General features: G+C 41.8%; 1 protein-coding gene across 2 annotated transcripts in view; it reads right to left on the bottom strand.

Moving 5' to 3' along the window:
- Positions 1 to 14,681, bottom strand: part of FLACC1 (flagellum associated containing coiled-coil domains 1) — a 34,400-nt gene that overhangs the window by 3,043 nt on the left and 16,676 nt on the right. For both annotated transcript variants that reach the window (XM_088828352.1, XM_055397984.2), the window contains exons 11-13: positions 10,002 to 10,064; positions 5,473 to 5,562; positions 5,246 to 5,355 (exon numbers count right to left, since the gene is read on the bottom strand). In XM_088828352.1, the coding sequence (XP_088684478.1) occupies positions 5,246 to 5,355; positions 5,473 to 5,562; positions 10,002 to 10,064 (263 nt within the window). The remainder of the gene's footprint in view (positions 1 to 5,245; positions 5,356 to 5,472; positions 5,563 to 10,001; positions 10,065 to 14,681) is intronic.

The following is a 14,681-nucleotide window of genomic DNA, read 5'->3' as shown; positions in this document are numbered from 1 at the left end:
AAAGAGATTTCTAGTCTTTCCCATTCTACTGTTTTCCTCTATTTCTTTGCATTGATCACTGAGGAAGGCTTTCTTATCTCTCCTTGCTATTCTTTGGAACTCTGTATTCAGATGTTTATATCTTTCCTTTTCTCCTTTGCCTTTTACTTCTCTTCTTTTTTCAACTATTTGTAAGGTCTCCTCAGACAAACATTTTGCCTTTTTGCATTTCTTTTTCTTGGGGATGGTCTTGATTACTGCCTTCTGTACAATATCATAAATCTTTGTCCATAATTCTTCAGGCACTCTGTCTATCAGATCTAACCCCTAGAATCTATATCTCACTTCCACTGTATAGTTGTAAGGGATTTGATTTAGGTCATACCTGAATGGTCTAGTGGTTTTCCCTATTTTCTTCAATTTAAGTCTGAATTAGGCAATAAGGAATTCATGATCTGAGCCACAGTCAGCTCCTGGTCTTGTTTTTGCTGACTATATAGAGCCTCTCCATCTTTGGCTACAAAGAATATAATCAGTCTGATCTTGGTGTTGACCATCTGGTGATATCCACGTGTAGACTGTGTTTATAGACCCGAAATTGAAATTCTTTGGTGATTCCAAATAAACCCATTATTGCTGGAGAAAAACTGTCAGTCTATTTGTTTTACGTCAACATTTGGTGGCCAATACAGGGACCAGAGATGATCCTCAATGGCTCTGGGACTGGTGACCAAACAGGTGTGGTGCTCACAATTGAGCCCACTGAATTCACTGTTTTTCTCAATGACCCTGGAGTTTGAAGGTATATCTTTCTCCTGGACCTGAACCCATGCCCTCTTTGCATTTGAAGCTCTCTGACTTTATGCAGAATCTATTTTAAGGTTTTGTGTTTCTGGTTAAGGCCGTGTTCTTCTATTTGTGTGTACTCATTTGGCACTTTGGTCTGATTTTATGATTAGACTGTTTCAACTAAAGCTGGCTGAGAAGCTGTCAGCCCATTCCTTTGGGAACAGGAGCTGCTTAACTGAAGCTGAAGCTGTTGGCCCCTTCCTTTGGAACACAGGCTGTTTCCTGGAAACTGGCTGAAAATCCTCTGGACTGGCTATTTTGGAATCAAGCTGTTTCATTAGAACTGGTTGGTATTAGCTGGTAGGCTGTTTTGAGCTGAAAGCTGTTTGGATTGAGCTGTTTGAACTGTCAGTTATTTGAAAATTATTCTTTTATTCCAGAGAGAAACCTCTGAGAAAGGGACCTGTTACCTAGATATTTTGAAATCCCAATCCCAGGGATTCCAACCAGTTTTATGTCTAGAGACTGTGGTCCTCAAAACAAAACAAAAACTGTGGTCCTTCCTCATGTGCGTTTTTAGCTAAATGAACTAGTCCAAATCAAAGGCAGGTTAGGATCTCAGCGGCCATTATGGGGAGCTTTTGAAATCTCCAAACTTAATTTTCTTAAAACCAAATTAGACCACAATAGTTCAAAAATTTCCAGAACTGAGTGGAATGCTTATTTTGAGCCTGGTAAATGTCATCATGAGTCTAAAATTGCCTCTCTGCAAAAATAAGTTTTTTAAGGTTAACTGAGGCAAACAAACCAGACATCTTGGAATGTGAAGTCACGTGGGCCTTAGAGAGCCTCATGACGAACAAAGCTAGTGGAGGTGATGGAATTCCAATTGAGCTATTTCAAATCCTGAAAGATGATGCTTTTAAAGTGCTGCACTCAATATGCCAGCAAATTTGGAAAACTCAGCAGTGGCCACAGGACTGGAAAAGCTCAGTCTTCATTCCAATCCCAAAGAAAGGGAATGCCAAAGAATACTCAAACTACCGCACAATTGCACTCATCTCACACGCTAGTAAAGTCATGCTCAAAATTCTCCAAGCTAGGCTTCTGCAATATGTGAATCGTGAACTTCCAGATGTTCAAGCAGGTTTTAGAAAAGGCAGAGGAACCAGAGATCAAATTGCCAACATCCGCTGGATCATAGAGAAAGCAAGAGAGTTCCAGAAAAACATCTATTTCTGCTTCATTGACTATGCCAAAGCCTTTGACTGTGTGGATCACCATAAACTGTGGAACATTCTGAAAGAGATGGGAATACCAGACCACCTGACCTGCCTCTTGAGAAACCTGTATGCAGGTCAGGAAGCAACAGTCAGAACTGTACATGGAACAACAGACTGGTTCCAAATAGGAAAAGGAGTATGTCAAGGTTGTATATTGTCACCCTGCTTATTTAACTTATATGCAGAGTACATCATGAGGAACGCTGGGCTGGAAGAAGCACAAGCTGGAATCAAGATCGCCGGGAGAAATATCAATAACCTCAGATATGCAGATGACACCACCCTTATGGCAGAAAGTGAAGAGAAACTCAAAGGCCTCTTGATGAAAGTGAAAGAGGAGAGTGAAAAGGTTGGCTTCAAGCTCAACATTCAGAAAACTAAGATCATGGCATCTGGTCCCATCACTTCATGGGAAATAGATGGAAAAACAGTGGAAACAGTGTCAGACTATTTTTCTGGGCTCCAAAATCACTGCAGATGCTGATTGCAGCCATGAAATTAAAAGACGCTTGCTCCTTGGAAGGAAAGTTATGACCAACCTAGATAGCATATTAAAAAGCGGAGATATTACTTTGCCAACAAAGGTCCGTCTAGTCAAGGCTATGGTTTTTCCCGTGGTCATGTATGGATGTGAGAGTTGGACTGTGAAGAAAGCTGATCGCCGAAGAATTGATGCTTTTGAACTGTGGTGCTGGAGAAGACTCTTGAGAGTCCCTTGGACTGCAAAGCGATCCAACCAGTCCATTCTAAAGGAGATCAGTCCTGGGTGTTCATTGGAAGGACTGATGCTAAAGCTGAAACTGCAATACTTTGGCCACCTCATGCGACGAGTTGACTCACTGGAAAAGACTCTGATGCTGGGAGGGATTGGGGGTAGGAGGAGACGGGGACGACAGAGAATGAGATGGCTGGATGGCATCACTGACTTGATGGACATGAGTTTGAGTGAACTCTGGGAGTTGGTGAGTGAACTCTGGGACAGGGAGGCCTGGTGTGCTGTGGTTCATGGGGTCGCAAAAAGTTGGACACCACTGAGCAACTGAACTGAACTGAGGCAAACAAATAATTAAAGAAAGATAAAACGGCTGCTGAAGATTCTGGCTCATCTTCTTTGGCCTCTTTGTCTCAGGCTCCATCTCTGTTTCCATCTTGAGTCTCTTCTTTGGCTCTTCGTGACCAGACTCTGCCTCTGGCACCATCTCCCTCCTTCCCTTCTATGCTGCTTACACTTCTTTTATATCCTTTGTTCTCCTATAGTAATTCCTTTACTGAACTTTCCCTTCTTTCTGAAATTCTCCCCACTCCCTCTTCCTCTGAACTTGTCAGAACCTGTCCCTTTAAAATTAAGCAGTCTGAGAATCCAGAGCCAGCTGAACTGTGAGCCATAAAGATTCGGAGTAATCAAAGAGCCTCACAGATTTGCTTAGGAGTTTACTATACTCATTCAAACTTACTGACCTGGTTTCTCTAACTTATATAGTTCATATATATGCTTTTTAGTGATGGCCAGTCCCAGTATTGGATTAAAACTGCTAATTAAGAAAACCCTAACAGATCTCAAAAATTACAACCAGGAGACCTACTAACTTATATGGCTTGAGCAATCACTAGGTGAATTCACCGCATGATTACTAGGGCTTTTCCAAAGGCTGCTGATTAGAAGAAAATTCAGGCTTCCACATAAAAATGTAACAAACCTGTTCATGACAAATTACAATTGACTTCAGATTGTTTTTAAAAAATATTCTGGTCCTCCTAAAGAGTTTGATTCTACCCAGGAAGCTTTTAACTCTACTTATTAATGGGTTGAACTGAAATCTTTCCCTGCTAAAAGGACCAGATAGAATGGTAAATTTACATCCACTCCAGATTTAGTTTATCTGGTAAACCAGCTGTCTGACACTCATGGGTGAGTCACCCATAAAGAAGACCACCAAAATTCTTATCTTCAATTTCACAAAATTAAATTTCCTAAGCCAGACCAGAATCCTCCTAGTTTCTCCTATTATGCAAAGAGCCAGGACATTGGAAAAGAGATTTTACAGAGTCTAGCACTTCAGGTTGCTTCAGCCCTCTTAACCAGCCTTTCCAATATCCTTTCAATTCTCAGTGATAGGGCTCCAAGGAACTCCAGGGGTTCTTCCCAATCCTCCCTCCCAATTGGTTTGAAGAAACTTTTCTCCAAGTTGGGGATAAATCTCTTTCAGTCCTAAAAGACATCAGAGCCACACTCTCGGTGCTCAGCCCCACTACAATAATACAGCCCCTGACTCAGAGTTCTAAAACACTGCAAAGAGTGGGGATCTCTAATGAGCCACAAGAGGGTCCTGTCTCTGCACTTACTTCCTTTTGTTTAGGTCCTTTGAGACACACGTTCCTTTCTCCTTAGTTCCCCCATCTCTACCCATTTATTAAGCTGAGACTTCTTAGAGAAGGTTCTTGCTGGAATTTCTTTCTCCCCATATAAAATAATTCTAGAATTTGACTATAATCATCAAAACAGCCAACTAGGTGAATTAAAAGACACTGTGACATCTTTTATTTGCTCCATCTGTCATGGACCTAAAACTTATTCTGGAAACATTGATCATCTGTCCCTCCTGAATCAACTACTATCTTCCTTATGGGCAAAATCTCCAACTGATATTGGCAAAATTCACAGTGCACTTGCCATCAAGATATTAAAATAGATCCCTCAGAATCTCTTCCTAGCATTAATTAATACCCCATAAGTAAAGAAGGCCTTCAAGTCATAAAGCCCTTAATAGCAAATCACAAGGCTCAAGGCCATGGATTTAAAAATAATTCTCAGTCATAAAACTGAATAAACCCAGAGAGTCTCAGATAAACCTCATGTGTTGTTTTGCATTAAAAGCTAACATAGGAAAGGGAGAGGAGTCTCCCAACATTACTTTAAAAGTGCTGACCTCAGAAGGTAACTTCTGTGGCCAGCGAATATCCCTCTCTTGACAGTGCCTGTGCCTTGACTTCATGAGGGAATACCTAGGTTCATTTCCAGCCATTCCTCACCCATCACCACACAACATGTGGAATCATAGTCCCCTGATCAGGGATTGATCCCAGGCCCCCTGCAGTGGAAGCATAGAGTCATAACCACTGGGCTGCCAGGGAATTCCTATTATCACTTTCTGAAGCTAATTCAGCCACGTCTTTTTGAGCAGCAGCATCCATACCTTAGATGAATGTTTTCTTCTGTCAGGTGGTGTATGGTGTACTTAAACTTGTCTTCGGCTTCAGTAAGCTTGACCTGGAGTGTTTTCTCCAGAGTTGCTACCACAGCTTTCTGAAAGACAGGTACATTTTAATAGCCATCTTTCCTAAATTAGAGTCACCCAGGGCAGAGCTACATGACAGAGGGTTCCTCCCTCCAGCTCCCATCCCCACACCAGCCAAGATTCACCTCTCTCTGGAGTTCCATCTGGGTTTGGTAGAGGGTTGTGTTAAGTGATTCTAGGATAAGAGCTTGAGCACACAACTCTTCCTCTATGACCTGGGTAAGAAGAAATTGTTTCAGGACATGCACTGATGTCTACCCATTTATCCTCTTGTTCAGGACATTTGGATTAGAATGTGAAAGCATCAACTTCAGCCACTCCTCCTCCTGCTCTGTTACTATGTCCATTCTACCCCTCTATGTCTCACTAGGCTATACCCCTCTCCACAGCCTCACTGGCACGGCCCCAGAGCCAGCCCTCACCGGAGCTCACATGGGTTGTCAAAATAGTTACCGATGATCCATTCATTAAACAAGTATTTATTAAATATCTAGGATGAATTCCAACTACATGACTGTCTAGAAAATGCAAAAACATAGAGACAGTAAAAAGACCAGTGGTTGCCAGGAGTTAGGAAGGGAAGCAAGGAATGAATAGGAGGATGGAGGACTTTTAGGGCGGAGACACTGTTCTGTATGATGCTGCAGTGGAGGCTGCATGGCATGATGCCTATGACAAAACCTATAGGATGCAAACAGGCGTGCCAGCCCCTGTATACCAGCTGTGGCACTGTACTATGTGCTTCTCAAGGTACTGTACTGTAAGATTAAAAATGTTTTCTTTATTTTTTGTGTTTGCTTGTTTTTTATGTACATATTATTTGTATGAAAGGTATTACAAACCTATTAGAGTACAGTACTATATAGTCGATTGTGTTAGCTGGGTACTTAAGCTAACTTTGTTGGAATTTTGAATACACTCTCAGAACGGAACTTATTCATATGTAGGGACTTACTGTACAACACAAAGAAGGAATGCTAAGGTAAACTGGATTTTAGTTAATAATAATGTATTGATATGGATTCATCAGGGGGCTTCCCAGTGGCTCAATTGTAAAGAATCTACCTGCCAGTGCAGGAGACATGGGTTCTATCCCTGGGTCAGGAAGATCCCATGGAAAAGGAAATGACAACCCATTCCAGTGTTCTTGCCTTGGAAATCCCATGGACAGGGGAGCCTGGCGGGCTACTGTCCATGGGGTCCCAAAAGAGTCAGACATGACTGAGAATGCATGCACCATCACTTTTATTGCAATGGCATTGGGCAAAGCACTGTACTAGGTCATTTGGCATTCTTTCACTGAAGTATTTATTTAAAAATGAATAAAACTAATTTATTTATTCATTTAAAAATTTGCAGTTTACTGGATGTCTGTGATATGGCAGGCACCATTCTAGGAACTGAGCATTAGTGGCAAGGAAAGTAGCAGACAAAAATCCCTGCCTTCACTGAGTTTATCAGGTTGAATGGTTATAAGTCAGTGTAGAAAAATAAAACAGAAAAAAGGAAGTGTCAGGCAGGTTGTTGAGCCTTTAAATAGAGCAGTCTCTGAGAAGTTGGCATTTGGAGAAAGACTGGGAGGAGGTAAGGAAGTGAGCTGTGTGGATATCGGGTAAAGAGCTTTCCAAGTGGGAGAAATCTGGCCTGTTAAGAAACAGTAAGCAGTCCAGTGCCACTGGAGCTACATGATGGTGAGAAGGAACAGAGGGAGACGAGGCAAGGGGAAAGAACCACTAGCAGGCAGAACAGTCCCTAGACCAAAACAGGACTGTGGAAATTCATGTTTCCACCATGCATGTGTGTTAGTCGCTTCAGTAGTGTCCGCTCTTTGCGACCCCATACACTGTAGCCTGCCACGCTCCAGCCAGAATACAAAAACCCTTTTAACACATAGAGATTACTCAGCAGTGGGAAAAAAACTAGCCCTAGATCAAGACTGCTTTAATTTTGCCTAACAAAGCTTAAAACCAAGGCTTGAAAAATCAAACTGTTTCCAAGTAACTTCTTTTTTTTCAAAAAAAAGGTTGTGTGTGTGTGTGTGTGTGTTTAGTTTTTATTATTTATTTGGCTGTGCTGGGTCTTTGTTGCTGCAAGGAGGCTTTCTCTAGTTGCACTAAGTGGGGGCTGCTCTCTAGTTGCTGTTCGTGGACTTCTCATTGTGGTGGCTTCTCTTGTTTCAGAGCACGGGTTCTGAGGCTTACGGACTTCAGTAGTTGTGACATGTGGTCTCAGTAGTTGTTGGCTCCTGAGCTCTAGGGCACAAGCTCTAGTTGTGATGCATGTGCTTAGTTGTCCCTTGGCATGTGGGATCTTCCTGGGTAAGATTGAACTCCTGTCTTCTGCATTGGCAGGCAGATTCTTTACCACTGAGCCACCAGGGAAGCCCATTTCCAAGTAACTGAATCCCAGAACAAAAGTTCAGTTCAGTTCAGTCGCTCAGTCGTGTCCGACTCTCCGCGACCCCATGAATCACAGCACACCAGGCGTCCCTGTCCATCACCAACTCCCGGAGTTCACTCAAACTCATGTCCATCGAGTCGGTGATGCCATCCAGCCATCTCATCCTCTGTCTTCCCCTTCTCTTCCTGCCCCCAATCCCTCCCAGCATCAGGGTTTTTTCCAATGAGTCAACTTGTCGCATGAGATGACAAAAGTATTGGAGTTTCAGCTTTAGCATCAGTCCTTCCAATGAACACCCAGGACTGATCTCTTTTAGAATGGACTGGTTGGATTTTCTTGCAGTCCAAGGGACTCTCAAGAGTCTTCTCCAGCACCACAGTTCAAAAGCATCAATTCTTCGGCGATCAGCTTTCTTCACAGTCCAACTTTCACATCCATACATGACCACGGGAAAAACCATAGCCTTGACTAGATGGACCTTTGTTGGCAAAGTAATGTCTCTGCTTTTTAATATGCTATCTAGGTTGGTCATAACTTTCCTTCCAAGGTGTAAGGTTGGACCCTGGTGGCCTTCTTGGCTTCCCCTTCCCGGTGGCCATCTTGGCTCCTTCTTCCCCTCTTCATCTCCCGCCTGAGGGAAAAAGTCCCACCAAACCGCTGAGGAACCTCTGACGTAATAACCCTCTGCCGAGATCTACCCTCCTTCCTGACCTCCAGAGCGACCAACCCGGTCTCGCCACCTCGACTAGCTGACCATTCACAATCTTGTGTTCCCGAGCTTTGCCTTATTTAGGCCTGTCCAGGTTGTATGATGTCACTTCCTGCCCCGAAGACATAAAAATCACATTCTGCCTTTGTTGGGGCAGAACTCCTCATGGCCATTTTTGCGGTCAGTGGGTTCTGCCCGGGAGCACACAGCCAATAAAGCCTGTTACTTTCCCTTGGTGTCTGGGTTATTTCCTTACAGCTTGAGACGCCCGTTTTCGCTACCTTACACAAGGAGTAAGCGTCTTTTAATTTTATGGCTGCAATCAGCATCTGCAGTGATTTTGGAGCCCAAAAAAATAAAGTCTGACACTGTTTCCACTGCTTCCCCATCTATTTCCCATGAACAAAGGTTAATGGTATTTAAAGGAGTACAAAAATATTCAGCACCTAGTAAGGTAAAGGTCACAATGGCTGGCATCCAATAAAAAAATTACCAGACATGCAAATAAGCAAGAAAATATGACCATACATGAGGAGCAAAATAAATTAATTGAAATAGACCCAGAAATGACACAGTGATAGAATTAGTAGTCAAGCTCATTAAAGCCATTCTTACAACACACTGAGTCTACCTCATACCAAAGTCCACCCCTTTACCTTGGAGGACATTATGACTGTTTGCCCAACAAAGTTGAAGTCCTGCCTGGGCTCTACGATGTCATGCCATGCTTTCAGAATGGCTAATCTTTTCCCCAATGGGTCCATTCTGGATCCAAATTAAATTCACAGTGTAAGAAGAACCACAAGGCAGTTTGTGGGTTTGAACAATTTCCCTTCTGATATCTCCTTTATGGAAGTGCTATAATTTGTTCCAGAAAAAAAGTTCCTAGAGAGGCTGTGGGGGTGAGGTAAATACACTCAGAGTCTTAAGGAAAGGCTTGAAGTCAGAGTTCCCAAGAGACAGTATGGTACTTTTCAGAGTCTGAATGGAAAAATCTGGCATTTTACTGTTTAAGGTCCATTTGTTGTTAGAGCCTTATGAGAAGTGGAAGGCATTTAACACTGAAGATCTCACAGTATATTGTTCATATATTTGTTCAGATCTGGCTCTAAAAAGATAGCAATGGCTTTCTTTTTTTCAGATAGTTCTAAAATCTTTTTTGACAGTGAATCCAGCATACTCAGCTTTGTGTGTATGTGTGCTAAGTCGCTTCAGTCGTGTCTGACTCTTCGTGACCCCAAGGACTGTAGCTGGCCAGGCTCCTATGTTCATGGGATTTTCCAGGCAAGAATACTGGAGTGGGTTGCCATTTTCTCCTCCAGGGGATCTTCCTGACCCAGGGATTGAACCCGTGTCTCCTGCGGCTCCTGAACTGCAGGCAGATTCTTCACCGCTGAGCCACTGGGGAAGCCCTAACTCAGCTTTAGGTCTTTTGTTTTTCAATGGTTTGGGGAAAACTATCATAGATTCCATTTTATTGAGTGTGTCATTTTAGCAATATATTTGTAAGAGGCTAATTCCACAGCAAAAATGAAAAAAACTTACCTCTTTTGTCTTTCTAAGCTCCTCTAATTGCAAGGTATCCCTTTCATGTTGTTTTAAGAGTTCCTAAAAAGAATTTTATTTAGAAAAGGTCAGCAACTGGGGTTCTGGCACTTCTTTCAGAAAATTAAGAAAGCCAGAATAGGATTCAGGAATGCAATATTCACCAAAGTTCAGATGTTGCTTTAATAAAGCACACATTATAAAGTAGTGACATGACATGTTGAAGTTAAATGATGAATATCTTAGACTCAACCTTAGTGTATCAAGAAATATTAAATGCAATCATATTTTCATTAAAAAGTTTCCTTTTGTTAGGGTACAGATTTAATACTGTTAAATAACCAATTCTCCACAGAACAACCTTTACATTCATTGCAATCCCACTTAAAATACCACTAGGCTTTCTTGACAAGATAATTATAAAATTTATATAGAAAGTCAAAGGCTGCAGAAGAACCAAAATAACCTTGAAAAGCAAGAGCAAAGTTGGAAGTTTTTTTTCTCCCTGATTTCAAGCTACAGAAATTAAAACATTGTTTTGTTGGCCTAAATATAGACAGATAGTTGAATGGAACAGAATGGAGTGTTTGCCCCTTACCCGCTCAAATACAACAAAGACATCAAAGTAACAATGATTTTCAACAAATCGTTCTGAAACAGTGAATGACCTAAGACCTTTAACTTGCTCCATACCAAAAAAATTATTCAAAATACATCACAGAATCATAAATGCTAAACTTATGAAACTTTTTAAAAACTAGAATATCTTCATGTTTTAGGCATGAAATGTTTTATGTTTCATGTTTTATTCATGGAATAGGCATAAGTTTCACAGAGGACACAAAAAGCTATTACTATACGAGGAAAAAGTCGATAACAACATTTTATCAAAAGTAAAACTTTTGCAAGTGGAGAGACAATGTAAGCAAAATGAAAAGGCAAACCACAGAATTCACAGCATGTATATCTGACAAAGAACCGTATTCATAGTATAAAAAGTACTCCTACATACCAATTATAAAAAAGTAAATAACGCAATTTCTTTTTAACTGGCAAAAAACTTGAACCAAACTTCACAAAAGAAGACATATAAATGGTCCAATAAGCATATGAAAATTTGCCTGACATAATTAGTCATCAGGGAAACTAAAATAATAATGAAATAGCACTTTATACCTATTGCTCAGCTGTTCTGTGCTCAGTGGCTTCTGTCATGTCCAACTCTTTGTAATCTGATGGACTGTAGCCTGCCAGGCTCCTCTGGCCATGGGATTCTCCAGGCAAGAATATTGGAGTGGGTTTCCATGCCCTCTTCCAGGGTCATACCCATTGAAACAGCCAAAATTAAAAGATTGGCAATACTCAGAAATTCCCTGGCAGTCCAGTGGTTAGGACTCCACACTCACTGAGGGCCTGAGGGCCTGGGTTCAATCCTTGGTCAGGGAACAAAGATGCATGGTGCAACCAAAAAGCAAAAATTTTTAAAAAGCTTCTTAAGGAAAAGATTAGTAATATTAATTGTTGTTGTTGATATAGAATAACTGGGATTCTCATATAGTTGAGATGCAAGAGAAAAATGGCACAACTTCTGTGGAAAATATCTTAGTACTGAGAGAGTCATTTCCTAGGTAGGTTGATAAGAAGTCTAGGGGTTCCCAAGGAGAGAAGGGTCTGGAATTCTCAAGGAGGAGAAAAGGATAAACTTTTTCCCTCTTCATTCCTTAGGATTATGTATGCCTGAGGACAGTCTCTGGGTTAAATTTGGCTAATCATATTATCTTAAAATGTAAATTATGGGAGTAGGTTTGGTCTTTACAAGGATTCAGTTCAGTTCAGTTCAGTTCGGTCGCTCAGTCGTGTCCAACTCTCCGCGACCCCATGAATCACAGCACGCCAGGCCTCCCTGTCTATCACCAACTCCCGGAGTTCACTCAAACTCATGTCCACAGAGTCGGTGATGCCATCCAGCCATCTCATTCTCGGTCGTCCCCTTCTCCTCCCACCCCCAACCTTTCCCAGCATCAGAGTCTTTTCCAGTGAGTCAACTCGTTGCATGAGATGGCCAAAGTATTGCAGTTTCAGCTTTAGCATCAGTCCTTCCAATGAACACCCAGGACTGATCTCCTTTAGAATGGACTGGTTGGATCTCCTTGTAGTCCAAGGGACTCTCAAGAGTCTTCTCCAACACCACAGTTCAAAAGCATCAATTCTTCGGCAATCAGCCTTCTTCACAGTCCCACTCTCACATCCATACGTGACTACAGGAAAAACCATAGCCTTGACTAGACGGACCTTGGTTGGCAGAGTGATGTCTCTGCTTTTTAATATACTATCAAGGTTGGTCGTAACTTTCCTTCCAAGGAGTAAGCATCTTTTAATTTCATGGCTGCAATCAGCATCTGCAGTGATCTTGGAGCCCAAAAAAATAAAGTCTGACACTGTTTCCACTGTTTTTCCATCTATTTCCCATGAAGTGATGGGACCAGATGCCATGATCTTTGTTTTCTGAATGTTGAGCTTCAAGCCAACCTTTTCACTCTCCTTTATCACTTTCATCAAGAGGCTTTTGAGTTCCTCTTCACTTTCTGCCATAAGGGTAGTGTCATCTGCGTATCTGAGATTATTGATATTTCTCCCAGCAATCTTGATTCCAGCCTGTGCTTCTTCCAGCCCAGCGTTCCTCATGATGTACTCTGCATATAAGTTAAATAAGCAAGGTGACAATATACAGCCTTGACGTACTCCTTTTCCTATTTGGAACCAGTCGGTTGTCCCATGTACAGTTCTGACTGTTGCTTCCTGACCTGCATACAGGTTTCTCAAGAGGCAGGTCAGGTGGTCTGGGATTCCCATCTCTTTCAGAATGTTCCACAGTTTATTGTGATCCACACAGTCAAAGGGATTATGTAACAATAATGTATCCTGCCCGAAGGCAGTCTCTGAACTAAGCCTTCTAGCTAATCCTGTTATTTTAAAAGGTAAATTATGGGAGTAGGTCTGGTGAGATCTTTACAGCCTCCAGACATTCTTTGGATTCATTGGAGAGTATATAACTCCATTGCTAACACTAAGCAAGCAGGTACTCTTTCTACCCACTTCTGATGTCTATGTCAGAAGCTTTCTGTATCTCCTTTATACTTTAATAAAACTTTATTACACAAAAGCTTTGAGTGATCAAGCCTGTCTCTGTTCCCGGATTGAATTCTTCTCCTCCAGAGGCCAAGGATCCTGGCATCTTTGCATGATTTAGCAACAACCTTTCAGTACTTTGTTATAAAGTTAAACCTATCCCTACCTTGCTGCTGCTGTTGCTAAGTCACTTCAGTCGTGTCCGACTCTGTGTGACCCAATAGCTTCCTACCAGGCTCCCCCGTCCCTGGGATTCTCCAGGCAAGAACGCTGGAGTGGGTTGCCATTTCCTTCTTCTTAGAGTCCAGTAATAACACATCTAGGTGTACACCCATGAGAAAGGAGAGCATAAGTCTACAAAAATAGTTACACATGGTATTTATAGAAGCTTTGTTTGTAAAAATAAAAAAATAGAAACAACCAAAATCTCCAAAAACAGAAAAACGGTGAACACATTGTGAACACAATGGTGAACACAAAGAAATACTACTGTGTGATAAAAGGGAAAAATTACTGATACGAACAATGAATGGATAAATTTCACAGAAATAATTGAGGGGAAAGAAGCTACACAACAAAGCACATATACTGTATGATTCCATTTATATGAAGTTTAAAAACAGGTGAAACTAATCTATAGTTGTTTCACCTGTTCACTTTCTCCTTGGAAGAAAAGCTATGACCAACCTAGTCAGCATATTAAAAAGCAGAGACGTTACTTTGCTGACAAAGGCCCGTCTAGTCAAAGTTGTGGTTTTTCCAGTAGTTATGTATGGATGTGAGAGTTGGACCATAAAGAAAGCTGAGCACCGAAGAATTGATGCTTTTGAACTCTGGTGTTGAAGAAGACTCTTGAGAGTCCTTTGGACTGCAAGGAGCCAAACCAGTCAATCGTAAAGGAAATCAGTCCTAAATATTCATTGGAAAGGCTGATGCTGAAGCTGAAACTCCAATACTTTGGCCACCTGATGCAAAGAACTGACTCCTTAGAAAAGACCCTGATGCTGGGAAAGATTGAAGGTGGAAGGAGAAGGGGATGACAAGGATGAGATGGTTGGATGGCATCACCACCTTGATGGTCATGAGTTTGAGAAAGCTCCAGGAGTTGGTGATGGACAGGGAATCACGATAACGTGATCACTGACCTAGAGCCAGACATCTTGGAATGTGAAGTCAAGTGGGCCTTAGAAAGCATCACTACGAACAAACCTAGTGGAGGTGATGGAATTCCAGTTGAGCTATTTCAAATCTTGAAAGATGATGCTGTGAAAGTGCTGCACTCAATATGCCAGCAAATTTGGAAAACTCAGCAGTGGCCACAGGACTGGAAAAGGTCAGTCTTCATTCCAGTCCCAAAGAAAAGGAATGTCAAAGAATGCTCAAACTACTGCACAATTGCACTCATCTCATAAGCTAGTAAAGTCATGCTCAAAATTCTCCCAGCCAGGCTTCAGCAATATGTGAATTGTGAACTCCCAGATGTTCAAGCAGATTTTAGAAAAGGCAGAGGCACCAGAGATCAAATTGCCAACATCCGCTGGATCATGGAGA

Source organism: Moschus berezovskii, chromosome 2 (assembly GCF_049115385.1).
Source record: "Moschus berezovskii isolate FMDL1 chromosome 2, NW_MosBer_1.0, whole genome shotgun sequence".
Lineage (NCBI taxonomy): Eukaryota > Metazoa > Chordata > Mammalia > Artiodactyla > Moschidae > Moschus > Moschus berezovskii.
Note: the sequence above shows the minus strand (reverse complement) of the source record. Positions and strands in the feature narration are given on the sequence as shown.